This window comes from Polistes dominula, unplaced genomic scaffold (assembly GCF_049000335.1).
Source record: "Polistes dominula isolate Pdom_NZ unplaced genomic scaffold, Pdom_raw_medaka contig_49, whole genome shotgun sequence".
Lineage (NCBI taxonomy): Eukaryota > Metazoa > Arthropoda > Insecta > Hymenoptera > Vespidae > Polistes > Polistes dominula.
In genome coordinates this window covers 3900110-3915951 of record NW_028300914.1, presented here as the reverse complement: position 1 = coordinate 3915951, position 15842 = coordinate 3900110, and the positions used below count along the sequence as shown (strand labels likewise).

The 15842-nt window shown below is 25.2% G+C and overlaps 1 protein-coding gene across 1 annotated transcript in view; it reads right to left on the bottom strand.

Moving 5' to 3' along the window:
* Positions 1 to 15842, bottom strand: part of LOC107069037 (midasin) — a 111917-nt gene that overhangs the window by 7750 nt on the left and 88325 nt on the right. Inside the window, exons 16-20 of the mRNA XM_015325960.2 lie at positions 3862 to 4009; positions 3494 to 3720; positions 3145 to 3356; positions 1280 to 2277; positions 30 to 1198 (exon numbers count right to left, since the gene is read on the bottom strand). Of these exons, the coding sequence (XP_015181446.2) occupies positions 30 to 1198; positions 1280 to 2277; positions 3145 to 3356; positions 3494 to 3720; positions 3862 to 4009 (2754 nt within the window). The remainder of the gene's footprint in view (positions 1 to 29; positions 1199 to 1279; positions 2278 to 3144; positions 3357 to 3493; positions 3721 to 3861; positions 4010 to 15842) is intronic.

The window sequence follows — 15842 nt, the reverse complement described above, 5'->3', positions numbered from 1 at the left end:
TCTTTTATATTATTATAATAATACTTTACCTCAGATACTTCGTAAGAAATAACAGAACTTTCTATATCGTCTTCACTTATTCCTTTCAAATGTAAAAGCATTTTAGAATCTTTCACGGCATAACTGTTTTGAGAAAATTGAAATAAGAAGACGCATAATTCAAAAATTAATGTCATTTGTTCATACGAGTTAATTTTTTTCGTATGAATCATAGATATTATCGCAATCAAATTAGCAGGTATGCTGGGTACTTCAACAAAATGTTTTAACCAACTGTATTCAATTTGAAAATTATTTTCTAAATTAATTTCATGGTTTATCTTATTTTCACAAATCTTTTTATAAGAAGTATGTGCTAATAATAAAAACAAGTATTCATAAATAGGCCACATTTGTATATTGAAGGCAATCGAGTTTAAATCTTCTTGATCAATAGCATTGACGTTTTGTAAAGCTTTGGTTAATTCTTTATCTGTGTGCAAATTGAAAAAATCCGAATAACAAAAGCTTTTCATTGACATTATTTCATTTGAAATAGATTCGTACAAATCTAATTTTAAATACATTTGCGTCCATAACAATATCATTTGTTTACGGATTGAAATTGCTTCGTTAGTTCGAATAAACCAAATTTTAAGTTGTTTCTTTAACTGGTGATTATTAATACCATTATTGCATGGTAAAAAGTTTCTTAATATTTCTCTCATTTGTTCGTGATTTTTCAATAATTCTTCAGAATTATATGGTAATGGTAATATCAATTGTTTCTTAATCAGTTTTGTTATTTTTCTAAATGGATCAAGTTTAATTTCACATAATAAATCATTGATCTCACTGACCATAGTTAATAAAATGTCTTTGTTATTAATCGTGTCTTGAGATAGCATGGAATGATCTTGACAAATTCCATATATTTTAAATATAAATTTAATCAACCATCTGTAATGTACTTTCAATAGCAAAACTATTTTGTTCAAATTGATATTATTACTATTTGATTTATCTATTATAATATTATTTCCCAATTCTACGAATCTGTTCAAATATTTTAAACCTTCTCTAATTTCTATGTACATTTCGTTATTTATTAATAAACCTTTGTCTCGTAATAAAGAACAAATGCATACGTTTATACGATAAACCAATTTTACATAATTTATAACAAGTGGTTGATTTTTGAATTTCGATGTAAGTTTATCTGTAAAAAAAAAAAGACAAATTCATTATTATTATTATAACAATAAATAAACATTATAAATATTAGAAAATATAAACTTACTGTGAAATATTGCATTGGAGTATTCCTTAATAGATATTGTTTTGTTTTTCTTAGTCAACAAATTTGCATCCAAGATCGTATCATCTATAATAATCATAGTTTGCAGATATAAAAGTAAAGATAGTTTATTTGCATCGTTCATTATTTCATTGTTCGCATAGTTAGCTGCAAATACAGGTAAATATCCAAGATCCCAAGGTAATTCCCTATTAGGAATATGAAAGTCAAATGACGAAACTTCACTCGCTAATAATTTGCTCTTTTTTGCGAGATCCTTTAAAGTATCATTATTATCAGGTAACTTCTCATACCACAAACTTCTGATCTCAACATCGGCTAATGTAGATCTTTCATAAAAATTAATCAATAAATGTGGTAAAATATTGTCGAGTTTAATTTCATTTAAATTCTGCAAAATTTCATTCATGGATTCCATATCGAGAATATCGTTCCAATAAACCGATGTTATCTTTTTTAAATTACTTTCAAGTGAATGATTAGCGTAGATATTAATCGCCGATCTTAAAAATTCACCTTCCTGTCTGATAATGGTAAGTTTAGAATTTTCTTGTAAATTTTTAATACTCCATGTGAGTGCATCTACATCAACGTAATTATCATTGGTATTCTGTTTCATTAAAATATCAATAAAATCATTGATTAATTCGAATATTTGTTCCTGCGTTACTGAAAACTGTAGGGATTTGTTTTTGATGTATACATCCTGGCAAACAGTTTTTATTGCTGAAATTGGATCAAAACCACGTGTAAATCGTCGAGCCGACAGAAATGCTGAATGCATTAGATCATGTATATTGCAAGAATCGGCAAAATAGTTTGTTTCAACTATTAATTTAAATAATCCATGTAAAGCTTTTTGATTAAAACGATTGGTTATTCCAGAATGATACAACATTGATTTCAAATCTCTGTCATTGTAATTAAAATTTTCTTTAGAACCAAGCATGTATATTTCAACGCCACGATTACGCATTGCTCTGAAAATAAAAATATAAGAAACGTCAGAGAAATACTCTACAAAGGTAATAAACTTAATTAACACGCTTTTCTACCAAGCTGAATGTACATTTAGTGTCATTATCATGTTATGTGTACAAAAATGGTACACAGGTCTAATGTATTTGCAAAATTTACTTATATATACATATGTATATTATTTTATTATTATATAATATTATGTATTATATATATATATTTTTGTCTACACTGAAAATTGATATTTTTCTAACTTTAATATTAATTTTAGCGTTTACATCATTTTCAAGGTATGTATTATTTTATATCGTTAATCAGTGTTTCTTTACACCATAAAATATTTTCGTAATGGTATAAATTAAATTTTTAATATATTATTTTATATTTACAATTTTCAAGAACTCGCTATTACGCTGTATTTTTTACTTATAATAGTATTAATAATATTCTACAAATACAATCGTTATTACTGTATTTTTAATGAATCAGAAGAAAAAAAATTACAATTTAAAATTACGATAACTGTCTCGATATCTTTTACAAATTAATTATATCACTTTTTTATTATCAACATTGGTATAAATTTGTAGTTATCATCTTACACAAGTCATTAAAAATATAACCCAGTTCAATAATATTGGGATTACCGTAAATGAGTTAAGAAACACCAGGTTAATATAAATCATGAAGAGAATTGCATTTCAATAAATTAATTAACACAATGTATGATATATACTTTCAATAATCGATATTTGCTAATAGTAAGATATTATTAAAAGCAATTTAATTAACATTACTCTCACTCTTTCTATCTTTTTCTCGATATTCTTAATAAACTTTCTTTGACTTTTTTTAATTGTTTAAATTACCTGGAAATTTCTCCGTAATGAGGGTCCATCGTTAAAAATAATCGGAAATTTTTATGTGGCTTAATGGTAACCACATTTCCTTGATTATCCACTCCTCTTTCACCAATGGTTAGTACACCATTTGGTTCTAATAATCCATTTAAACGATCTAATACTGCTGGACTGCACTGATTTACTTGATCAATCAAAAGCCACGTTCCATCACGAAGACACTGAACAATTATTATTATTATTATTATTAATATTGTTATTTGTTTTTCATTGTTCACATAATCATTATTTTTATTATAGTACAAGAAATATAATAATTCATATTAAAAAAAAAAAAAAAAGAAACAAATAATCTTACTTTGACCAATACGCTGTCAACCCATTCAAACTTTCCACCAGCATTTAAACATTTATCTTGTTCTACGGATGTTGACAATGTTTTCAACTTAGTTTCGATTTCTTCTAAGATAAACTCGTAAGATGGTTCGAAAGTTTTTATTTTTAAAACTAGTTTTGACAATTCGTTGATTTTTTGCAAAAATAGTTTAGTTTCCGATGCCATTGTTCTTATATTATCACCATCATCTGAAGTTTATGAAAAATATAACGATCAATATATGAAATAAACTTTCTTAGCTATTCTTAAGATAAAAATATCATCAATTTTATTATTATTATTATTATTATTATTATTATTATTGTTATAGATGTAATAAAATAATTTACCGTTTGAAATATGTTTCACATTTTCTAATAGAGTATGATAATTGTCAAGTTGTTCCAAGTCTCCATTGTGTATTTTATTCTTCAAACTTTCCAAAAGTAAATCTTCCGTTCTTTCCAATAATTCTTCCAAATGTCGACTGTAATCGATCTAAACAATAAAAAACAAAAAAAATATGAAAATAAATGAAACATTAAACAAAATAGATTAAAAAATATAAATGATAAACTTTTACAAATTGGTAAAGTTTGAAAAAGTAATCAGTAAGTGACCAAATTGAAAAATATAAATTATGTAAGTATTATTAATTTATTATTTTAATAATATTATTTATTAATATATATAATATAATATTATATATATATATTTTTATTTATTTATTTATTATTTTTATTATTTATTAATATATATATATATATAATATTATATTTAATATTATAAATAAATTTAATATTATATTATATCATATATAATATATTACTTTCATAATCATAAAAGTGATCTAACTATAAGTCATATATCTTTTGTTTCACAATATTTAAAAAATTACATTTGAACACTAAATAAATTCTATATAATATTGAAATAACAAACACTGTATCTAAAGGTTTATTTTTAACAATATTGTGAAAATTGCATTGATTTAATTTAGTTTAAAATAATGTTATGTGAAATGACAGATAAACTCATTTTTTTCTTTTTTAAATTTTGACTTAGACCACTTTCATAATTATGGGGATAATTCTTCTTAAAAACATTTCAAGATTAGCAACCCTTCCAACATTTTTCTTTTTGTTTTTTTAACTAATAATAAACATCGTATTTATTTTATCGATGTTCTTATCATCCACGTGATATATAAATATTTCATATGTGTGAACTTTTGCGTAAACGTGTTTATGGTGGAGGAAGGAGAGGAGGAGGAATGGGACAATGTGTTTTCGTGTAAAAATTTCATCACACGTTCGACATTTATGAGTTTAGACAAGCCGAACACGTCGTGATATCAGGATCAAACTTTTTTGATCCAAGGACACATTATTGTACCTACTCACCACCTACGAAAGTTAGATTTTTTTTCTCTCTCTCTCTCTCTCTCTCTCTCTCTTTCGTACGGGGTGGGGAAGAAATTAGGGGTCAGAAATATTCGACCTCGAGGTTAAACGATTTCCTTTTAAGGAATATACAGGAGAAATGAGAATGGAAGATGGTGAAATGTGGTAACGTCTAACTTCAAGCTCTTTCCTAGCTGTTTTATTATGAAGGAAACCTCGTAAATCACGGTGATATAAAATGAACTCGTCTACTACTACTACTAACTCCTCTTTCCCCCTCCCCCTTTCCTCTTCTTACTCTTCTTCTTTTCATCTTTTATGCTTTTCCTGACGCCTCATCGATCTGAGGAAAAGGATAATATCCTTTATATGCCATTTTTATTATAGAAATATTTTTTATATTTACAAATATACATATATAACATAAATATGTTGACAAATAATACATTTGGTTATACGCGCGTATGAATTTATTTGATTTAAAAATGAATTTTCATTTTTTAGTTTATAAAGAATATTTTCTTTTTTTTTTTTTTCATTTATTATCTCAAATGTAGCCAATTTAAAAAAATGCTACTAAATCAAAATATCTAATCGCAATTGTTTTTACATTTAAAATAAAATCTTTATTCAGATTTTGTTAATTTATACTTTTAAATATTTATTTTTTAAATTCTATATAAATATTTATTAATCTTTATTAATCTTAAAAATGTGATATTTTGAAAGCTAATTATTTAAACGATAAATTATTTGATCTTACTGAGAAAATTGTTATTGCATTTATTAATTTTTTAACACACTAGTTAATAATAATTTTATTGTTATTTTTAAAGGAGAATTTTATAACAGCAAAGTTAATTTACCGTATAATTTTTCGATTGAATTATATTATATTTTTAAATTTATTTTTAAAGTTAAAAAAAATATATATATATATATATATATATATATATATATATATATAAAATAAATAAAAATATATATATATTATATTTTTATTTAATACAATATATACATTAAATAAAATTTATTAAGAAACTTTAATTAAATGAAATATATATTTTTATTTATTTATTTATTTATTTAAAATAAAAAATATATATTTATTTAAAAATAAATAAAATCAAATCAAATAATAATAATATTAATAATATCAAATTTCAAATCAATTGAATTGAATTTGATTTATCCTTTAAATACACTATATACATCTCTATATCATGTATATATGTATATATGAGTATATAATATATCAATCTATGAGAAATACACGCATTTTTCGATAAATTCAACGGATATTTCGCAGCTGGTGCAAATGAAAAATTTCATTTTCGAAAGAATATATCCTTTAGGATTATCCTTAGGAAGAGGATCGTCAGAAATATTCGCTCGCGGTGGAATCAACGTGATTGATGGGCTTTTTCTTCAGCCTATCCTTCCGTTTTCACGTCACTATGGATTTTCACGGCTATTTAGCTCCAAGTAGTTAGACATTTTTTTCTAACGATTCTTCTTCTTCCTCTTCTTCACTATCTTCCCCCACTCCCTTTTTTTTTTTTTTAAAGGGACAATTCAACCCAAATACGCCGTTTATCCATTTGAAGAAGATGAAAATTATTCAAGAATTTAACATAAATGTTGTACAAACTTTTTTTTAACCTTTTCTTTTTTTTTTTTTTTTTAAGAAATCAACAACGTGTTTTTTTTCTTTTTTGGAGATGAAAGTCTTGAAAGATTTTGATAATTCGTTAAATTTTGTTCAAATAAATCGCGGAAGATTATTAAATTTCAAGAAAATTCTTAATAAAATCTTAAAATAGTCTCTTGACAGATGTTGCCATAGTTCAATTGGCACTTTTCTGATATTGGACGACAAATTTCTACTCGTTTTTTTTTTAAAGGATGATAACGCGAAGAATTTTCCGTAAAAGACGAAATTTCATTCAGAAACCTTAAGACTTCTTTCATTGCATGAATCGACTTTTACCTATCTAGCGAAAATTCAAATTTGAATGTAATTCAAATAAATTGAATTCACTAGTAGTAGAAAATAGAGTTCCTTATTCATTCTGGAGAAAGGAGGAACGTAAAATTCGTCCAATTTTATTTTCCTTTTAAGAATCAATTGATTTTTCTCTTTTAATTGGCTTTATATCTCATAAAAATTTCTATGAAAATTACCAACGTAATAACGAGTTATAAATTTATTCATAAAGAGATAACAGTCGACATATTTTTGTTTTCTTTCTTTTTATTTTCAAAAACATGAAACCCACATCATCCACTCCAAAATTTCGACCAACTTCAAAAAAAAAAAATTTATTTTATAATTTAATTTATTATATGTTAATTTATTTAATAATTAAATATTAAGATAACAGTTGACATATATATATATATATTTTTTTTTTTTTACCAAAAACATGGAACCCGCATCATTCACTCCAAATCTTCGATCAACTTCAATGAAAAAAATTAAAAAAAAAAAAAAAAAAAAAAAATTTTCCAAAGAAAATGAAAACAAAATGGATTGATTTGGAATGAAATTATTTGTTTATTTTGTTTTGTTTTTATTTTTGTTTTTATTGACAGGACAATGGAAAATGTAGTAAAAAAAAAAAAAACAAAAAAGAAGCGAATGGATTTTTAGGGAAAATTGCTTCGAAGAAAATGCTATTTCTAAAAGAATATTCGTAGCACGTAATGCTCCAGGAGGATCGAGCTATGAATCAAAAGCGGATATACCAAGGGATAAAGAAAAGAGGAGGAACAGGAGGAGGAAGAAGAGGAGGAAGAGGAGGAGGAAGAAGAGGAGGAAGAGGAGGAGGAGGATGAGGAAAGCGAGCAAATAAACCCGTCGGCATTTTGGTAACGAAGGCTGGTGATAAAAGATTCCTCGTTTATACAGATTCGCTCGTGTCACGAAACTTGCCAGAACCAGAGATGATCGATTAAATCCTAAATCGATCGATTTTATTACATTTTCTTTTTTCTTATTGGTTCTTAACATGTTTTATCCGTGTTTGCAATTCGTGTTATAATAGAATTGCAAAATATAATAAAAAAGAGCTTTTTAAAAAGAGTATCGAAAAAATTCATGTCGTAATATTGGTTAAAATATTTTTAAATAATCTAATATCTTTTTATTATTATTCTTTTTTTCGTATCAATTAAAAAAAAAAATGTAAGAGCTTTGATAGGACCCATTATAAGCCTCCCTTCCCCCTAAACGAATATTTAATTTAAATATTTTATTTATTTAATTTTTATTATTTTTTTTATTATATTGAATTAAATAATAAAAATTATATATTTTATTACAATATAATAATTTAAAAATATTAAAATAAAAAAAAATATAATAAAATATATTATTTTAATTATTTTATATATATATATTATATTATATTATTTCCCTACATAATTATTTCCCTAAAAATCCATATACATATTATATATACAATTTGATATATATGGTTGTTTTTAATATAATTTTTAGTATAAATTAATGTTATCAAATTTGGTCTCATAGTAATAAGGTCTCATGGTTAATATGATTACTGATTAAGAAAATTGTTAAAAAAGAATAATTAACATAATTGGATATTATTTATTTTTTATTTTCGAAACACGATCTAATAAGAAAAACGATTTCAAGATAGAAATTGACCATTTTGTCGTTCTTCGAATTTCTTCTTCTTCTCCTTCTCTGTCCATTCAGATACACATGTAGAATCTTAATTCGATATCTCAGTTTCAAGCTAAATCTCAAATAATCTTTGTGTGTTGGACGTGTCCAAATTGAATTTAAAGTACTTTCCTTTTGTTATTTTATTTTTATCATTATTATTAAAACTATGTCAAGAATACAAATAGTTGGTCATTCCAATAAATTACTTTTCTTTTTTCGAACAATCCAATTAAAAAAGTAAAAGTATAATAAAATAACATTTTTTGATATTAAAAATGTGAACGTATCGATCACATCATCATCATCGTCATCATCGTCATCTTGTCTGATCAAAGTAAAAAAAAAAAAAAACAATTATACGTTTCATCATCGTGTAATTAAAAGTGAAATGTTACCTGTGTTGTTTGATGGTAGTTAACAAGGTGTTCTAATTAATTTCTTAATTAACGTTTGTATAAGAAGTAGATAAGTTTGAAAACAAAAAAAAATAAATCATAAATAAATCATAAATATATATATATATACAGTATATGTATATTTTATAATTTATTTTCTCATAGATATTTCTCAACAATTCTAACTTTCTGTTTGAGTAACATTCTTATCATCCAGTTAGAATCTTTCCCGTTCGAGAAATCGTTCAGGAGAAACGTGGATTGTTCCTGTAGACTCTTGCGATTTCTGTCTATCCAAGCGTGTTGATTAATCGGCCATTTCTAATTGGATTGATCTTAGCTTAGAATCAAATGCTAGATAGAAAATTTACCATGTTCTTTTTCTTCCTTCCTTTTTTTTCTTCATCGAGAATCAGAATCACAAACAGATGAGGGGGAAAAAAAGGAATTTAACGTTTCGTTGAATCAACGAAATTAATTTTAAAATTTTTAATAATTTAATAATAAATTAAATTTAATAATTAAATATTTATTAAATTAATTTAATAATTATTAATTTATTTATATTAAATTAAATTAAATATAATTATAATTTTTATTTTATATTAAAATTTTATTTAATTTAATATTTTTAATAATTAATTAATTTTATTTCTTTCAAGAATATCTGCGATTAACCCTTTGAGTGCTGAATACTTTTTACTGAAATATTTTGTAGAAACGGATTAATTTATTATTAATCAGATTCTTATAATAAATTATATTTAATAATTAAAGTTCTTCTTTCTGTAAATATAATTTAATTAATTAATATAAACATTACATTATTTTACATTAATATTAACAAACACGTATGTATATGCATTGAACAACCACTCTAGTAATTTTTATCAAACGCATATATAATCGTCCATAACACTCTAAAGGTTAATAATAAAATTTTATTTTTATTTTTAGGATTAATTTTATTATAGGATTAATTTTAAAACGTTGATAAATAATTGGAGGGTAGGGGTAAGGGAGAGGGGTGAGGGAGAGGGGTTCAGAGTACGAGAAAAATACTTGTTGCAAATGTATAAGTGTATTTTTTAACGTTTATAAAATATGCCAATAATGTTTGGATGGTTTAAACAATCGTTGAGTATCCTACTTGGGAATATACGTCGGTGGCACTTAAAGTAGAAATCGATATCAGGTACACTCGATATCGATTTGGAATTTACGTGGCACATGCGAAAACTACCTTCTGCAAAGCACGTTTATGTTCAAATACTTAAGGCATCCTTCTCTCTCTCTCCCTCTCTCTCTCTCTCTTTCTATTCAATTTAAAGTGTTCCTCTTAGCAAGATTTCTAATTGCTAATAAAAGATAAAAAGAAACTGAAAAGTTTCTATCATCTCTTATAATTTTAATGAAGAATCTTATTTAAGATTTCTTAAACAAGAAAAGTCAAAGATACATTTTCAAATGAATTATTTATAATAAAATAAATCATCTGATGGTCGATTTTTTTTTTTTTATGCGTTTCAAATGTCGAAGCACTTAAATGTATTTTTGAAAAAAAAAAAACAAAAAAAAAACCAAAAAAAAAAAGAAGAAACAAAAAGGGGGTCAATAAAACATGTGGACGAGTAATCAGATTTGGGAAATATTTTAATGGATACGCAAATGTACAGGGAATTTGAATTTTTCGATGTAACGGATGTAAATTATTAATTTTTTTTTTTTTTTAAAGGAAAATATATATATACACATATTATCACTTTTTCATAAAATTGATGAATTATTCATTCATTTGATACATGAGAATGTAGGAATGTAAATTTCGTGTGAAAAATGGAAATAACAAATAAAAATATTTTTTTATATTTTATGTGAACGTTCGTGTGAACGATTCACACGTTTAGATATATATATATATATATATATAATATACTGATGCATGTGTATATATGTATGAAGAATTTATATACACGTCGTACTTGAATAGAAGCAATTTAGAAGGAGTACCAAAAAGTATTGATTCTTGTTTGCTTAGAAAGTAAAAGTTGCCCATTTTGCTTCGAGTAGACCGCATGAAAGGATCCGATTTAAGGTTTATGTGGTACCTTCTTTTCACCTTTCCTTTTTATTCCAGTATTATTGTATATTCACACAATATTAATAATTCATTTTTAACAAGATTTATGTTCTATTTGCGGTAACAGATAATCTATAAATATGTATTACTGTATACTCAACCATATAAGTTGTTCATATTTTATTTTTGTGCTTTTCCAATTTCAAAAGATAAAAAAATAAACAAAACAAAAATAATAACGAAATATATTGAGTTGGCAACAAGTAATTTCGGCTTGCATCAATAGATAGTATAATGTTTGTTTCGTTATTCTTCTTTTAATGTTAGAATTTTTTAGTTATTTAATTTAAAGTTCATTTTTTGTATAGAAACAATTGAGTTTTATTTCACACTAGAAAACCGAAATTACTTTTCTGCCAACCCAATAAATAATTAACAATTTTCAATCTTAACACTTTAATGGCCGCACGTCTACGCAGTCAAACGTAGTCCGTAATAGTCTTGAAAAATTAATTTAAAAAAACTCTATTAAAGTTACGAAAAAATTAACTTAAAAAAAACAACAACAAATTTAATTTTATATAATTTTAAATATATAAAAAGTGATAAATAAATAATGGCCAATAAAGGTTGTTCCGAATATCACACACATGTTGTGTAAGCGGCCATTAAAGTGTTAATTATACAAAAAAGAATTGTAATAAATTTCAATTAATTAATTATATTTAAAAAATTAATTAAAATAGCCTGATAATAAAATAAAAATAAAAAAATTTTGAAGTAAATAAAAATATATAAAATAGAAGAAACCGACAGTTTTCAAAGTTAACCCCTTCAGATCCTGTGCAGATTGTAATGTACATAGTACTTTATCTACATTTATTCTACAAATATTTCTCAAAATCTAAATAATCTTTATATTAATCTTTATATTTTATTATAATAATCTTTATATTAATTATATCTAAATAATCTTTAAATAAAAATAAAAATATTCATTTTAGTATAAAAATAATTTTGTCTTAAGCGAAAAAAAAAAGAAATTCGGGTCTGAAGAAGTTAAATTGTGAGTCTCTTTTAAAACTGAACGATGAATTTGGCATGAGACTTGAAATGAAGACGAAATGAAAAGTATTCATTGTCGATAAATAAAGAAAATCCTTTACTGAAAGGAAAGAAATAATCTCTCTTTCTCTCTCTTTCTTTCTGCGTTAATGACGAGTACCACACAGTGACTTTATTTTTCCTTTGGTATAATATTATTCATCAAATAAAAACAAAAACAAAAACAAAAACAAAAATAAAAATAAAAATCATATTTCACATAGGTAGGTAGGTAGGTAAATGGGGTATATATATCACTAGATATACAACCATTTTCAGTATACCTATTTCTACCACACAAGTCAAAATGACTGATGTATAAAAAAAATGCTTTTTACAGCTTTCAGTCTTTATTTACTCTTAAAAGATAACAAAACGCTTAATTATTTACAGAATTCAAATGTTACATATGTGTGTGAAGTAGAAATTTTGAATTAAAATGGCCCGACCAGTCAAAATGATTGATCTGGTATATCTAGTGATATATATATAAATATACATATCATCATCAAGTAGTGCAAGAACCCGATGAGCCTGAGACTTGAGAGTACAAGAACCTGCACAAATTTAACGAGCGTAACACGAAGAACGGCACCCTACTGTAACTCCCATCGTTAGCGGGACACGGGCATTCAAAGGAGGAGAAGGAAAAGAGGAGAAAAAAAGTGTGAGAGAGAGAGAGAGAGAGAGAGAAAGAAAAAGAGAAAGAGAAAGAGAGGACCGACCGTCCTTTTGGCTATTGAACGTACCACCTTGCAAGAAAATAATCGTAAGGTCGATGACTCTGAAAAGGGTTGGTACGCGAAAGAAAATTCTACCTTCAAGGTGTTCGCCTCGGTTCGCAGAGACACTCCGGGCCACTTCTCTCAATCTTCCATTTTATCTTTTTCTTTCTTTCTCTCCCTCTCTCTCTCTCTCTCTCTCTCTCTCTCTCTCTCACTCTCTTATTACTTTTATCTATCTTCTCTCTCACCCTCCATTCGTCTCCTTCTCTCGTTCTATCTCTACTTATATCCTTCTCTTTCTCTCTATCTCTCACTCTCTTGCATTGTTTCTATCTCTTTCTATCTTTCATCCACCACCTATATTTTTCTCTCTCAAACATTGTAACTATCTTTTTCTGTCTTTCATCCACTATATATCTCCTTCTCTCTCTAGATATTTTTTTTCTTTCTCTTTCTCGTTCATCTTCTCCCCCTCCTTCTCTCCACAACTTTTCTTTCTATCATTCTATCTTTCTCTCTTAATCATTTTTCTTTTTCTCTCTCTCTCCTTCTGTTTCTGTCTCTTTCTCTTTCTCATTCTTTTTTTTCTGTCATTCTCTTTCTTTCTTATTTTATCTCTTACACCAACTACTCGAACTTTCTTTCTCTCTTAATTTCTCTCATTCTCATTCTTTTTCTCTCTTTCTTTTACCGTGCACACTACCGGGTGTTAAAAAAAAAGAAAAGAAAAGAATAAGACGATAAAAGCACACACGTACCCTACCTACCCTACCTTTGGCCAATGACACGAATTTCGTGAATTCGTTCTCTCAATTCAACGTCAAGTATCCCACAAAAAAGGGTAAGTTGGTTGGCCCTTGAGTGGCAATCGAATATTAATTGATTTCTCGTATACATACATACATACATACATACATACATACATACATACATACATGCATGCATACATACATATATATATATATATGTATATAATTATAAAAAACTTTATTATTTTATATATATTATTTTTATATATATTATTCCATATATATCGAATTTTTATATTATATAATATATATAATATATAAATTATATTATAATTATATAAAAATATAAATTATATTATATTATATATTAATTTATTATAAATTGTAATTATATAAAAATATAAATTATATTATATTATATATTAATTTATTATAAATTATAATTATATATAAAAACTATATTACTCATATATATAGCGAATTTTTAAATTATATTATATATGCATAATAATATTACAATTATATAATTATATGCATATATATATAATAATAATAATAATATAGTTTTTTATAATTATAATTATTGATCGTTATCAAAATATATTTATTTTTATTTTATATATTATCTCTTTTTTCTTCTTCTAAATATAGGTATATGTAATTTTGCAACTAATTAACATATAATTGAAAATGAGATTTATTTCTAGAGAAATTTTATAGATTAGTTAGCTTAGTATGTGTTCTACGATGATATTATTATACATAAATTAACAATAATCCACTTTACTGAAATTTGCATTCTCTTCCTTCTCCTTTTCTTTTGCATATTCATTCTTTTCTCATTATTGCTTCTTTTTTTTCTCTTTCCTCTTCCCCCTCTACCCTTTTTTCTTCTACATTTTTTTCTTCTTCGTAGATTCACGAATACAATGACATCGGTGAAGTGGTTTCGATAAGATTTATGCGTGTAAAGCATTTTCTATAGTCTTCTTTTTCTATTTTTCACCTTTCTATCCACCCCCCTTTATTTCCACCTCCTTCACCCCCTTCCCCTCTTCCATCACTCCTTGCCATCTCATTCTTTTCTCTCAATAACTCGTTCAATCAATCTTTTTTTCTTCTTTTTCTTTTTTTTTTTCTTTCTTCAAGTTGAAAAATCTTTGACTCACTTTAACGGGCTCTTCTTCCTCTACCGTTAAAATTTTTCATTGCCTTTACGAGGCCGACATATATATTTTACTCTTTCCAATTTATTCAAGTGAGAACTACTACTACTATTACTATTTCCACTTTTCCTATTATCTATTTGAAACAGTAAATGATAAAAAGAATGAAAGAATGAAAAATGAAAGTTGGTCAGACAATTAAAGGGGGTAAGTACTATCGTTGAACAAACTATCTTTCCGTGATCCTTATCGATCCAAAAAAAATCAAGAATAAGGGTTGAATGTAAGGGTCAATAATAGTGGTGGATAAGGATTATTTTCGAAACAAAAGAAAAAAAAAGAAAATTAGTTAATATCTTGCTCAAGTGTGACATTTATCTCTTGGTACTTTTTCTTTTTCTTTTTTTTTTTTTTTAAACTTTCTATTGATGACAATGTCAAACATTTAATTTAATATCTTTTAGGATGATACAATTATCCGAGATAGAATATTCGATCACGAAGGTATTATGTACTCTTTTAATATTTGCCATATTAAAGCTTGAAGAGACAACGAATTTCTAAAGTAAATGAACTCTTAATTGATCTACACACTTTCAATTATTAATTAATTTTTATTTTTTATTTTTCACGAAGGTGAATAAGGGATTTGATTGAATTAGTAAAAGATTTCCTATATTGAAAAAAAAATCATTGATGTTTACCGTAAAGATATAAATATATTTTATGTATTATATATATTTTATGTAAAATGTATTATTCTCTGAATTAGAAAAAGGTTTCCTATATTGAAAAAAAAAAAATCATTGACCTTTATCTTAAATATATAAATATATTTTATGTATTGTATATATTTTATGCAAATTAAATTATTAGTTATATAATTATAATATAATATATAATAGCACATAAAATTATTAATTATAATATATAATAGCATATAAAATTATTAATTATAATTTAAATTACGTAATTTAAATTATTTTTTGAATTAGAAAAAGGTTTCCTATATTAA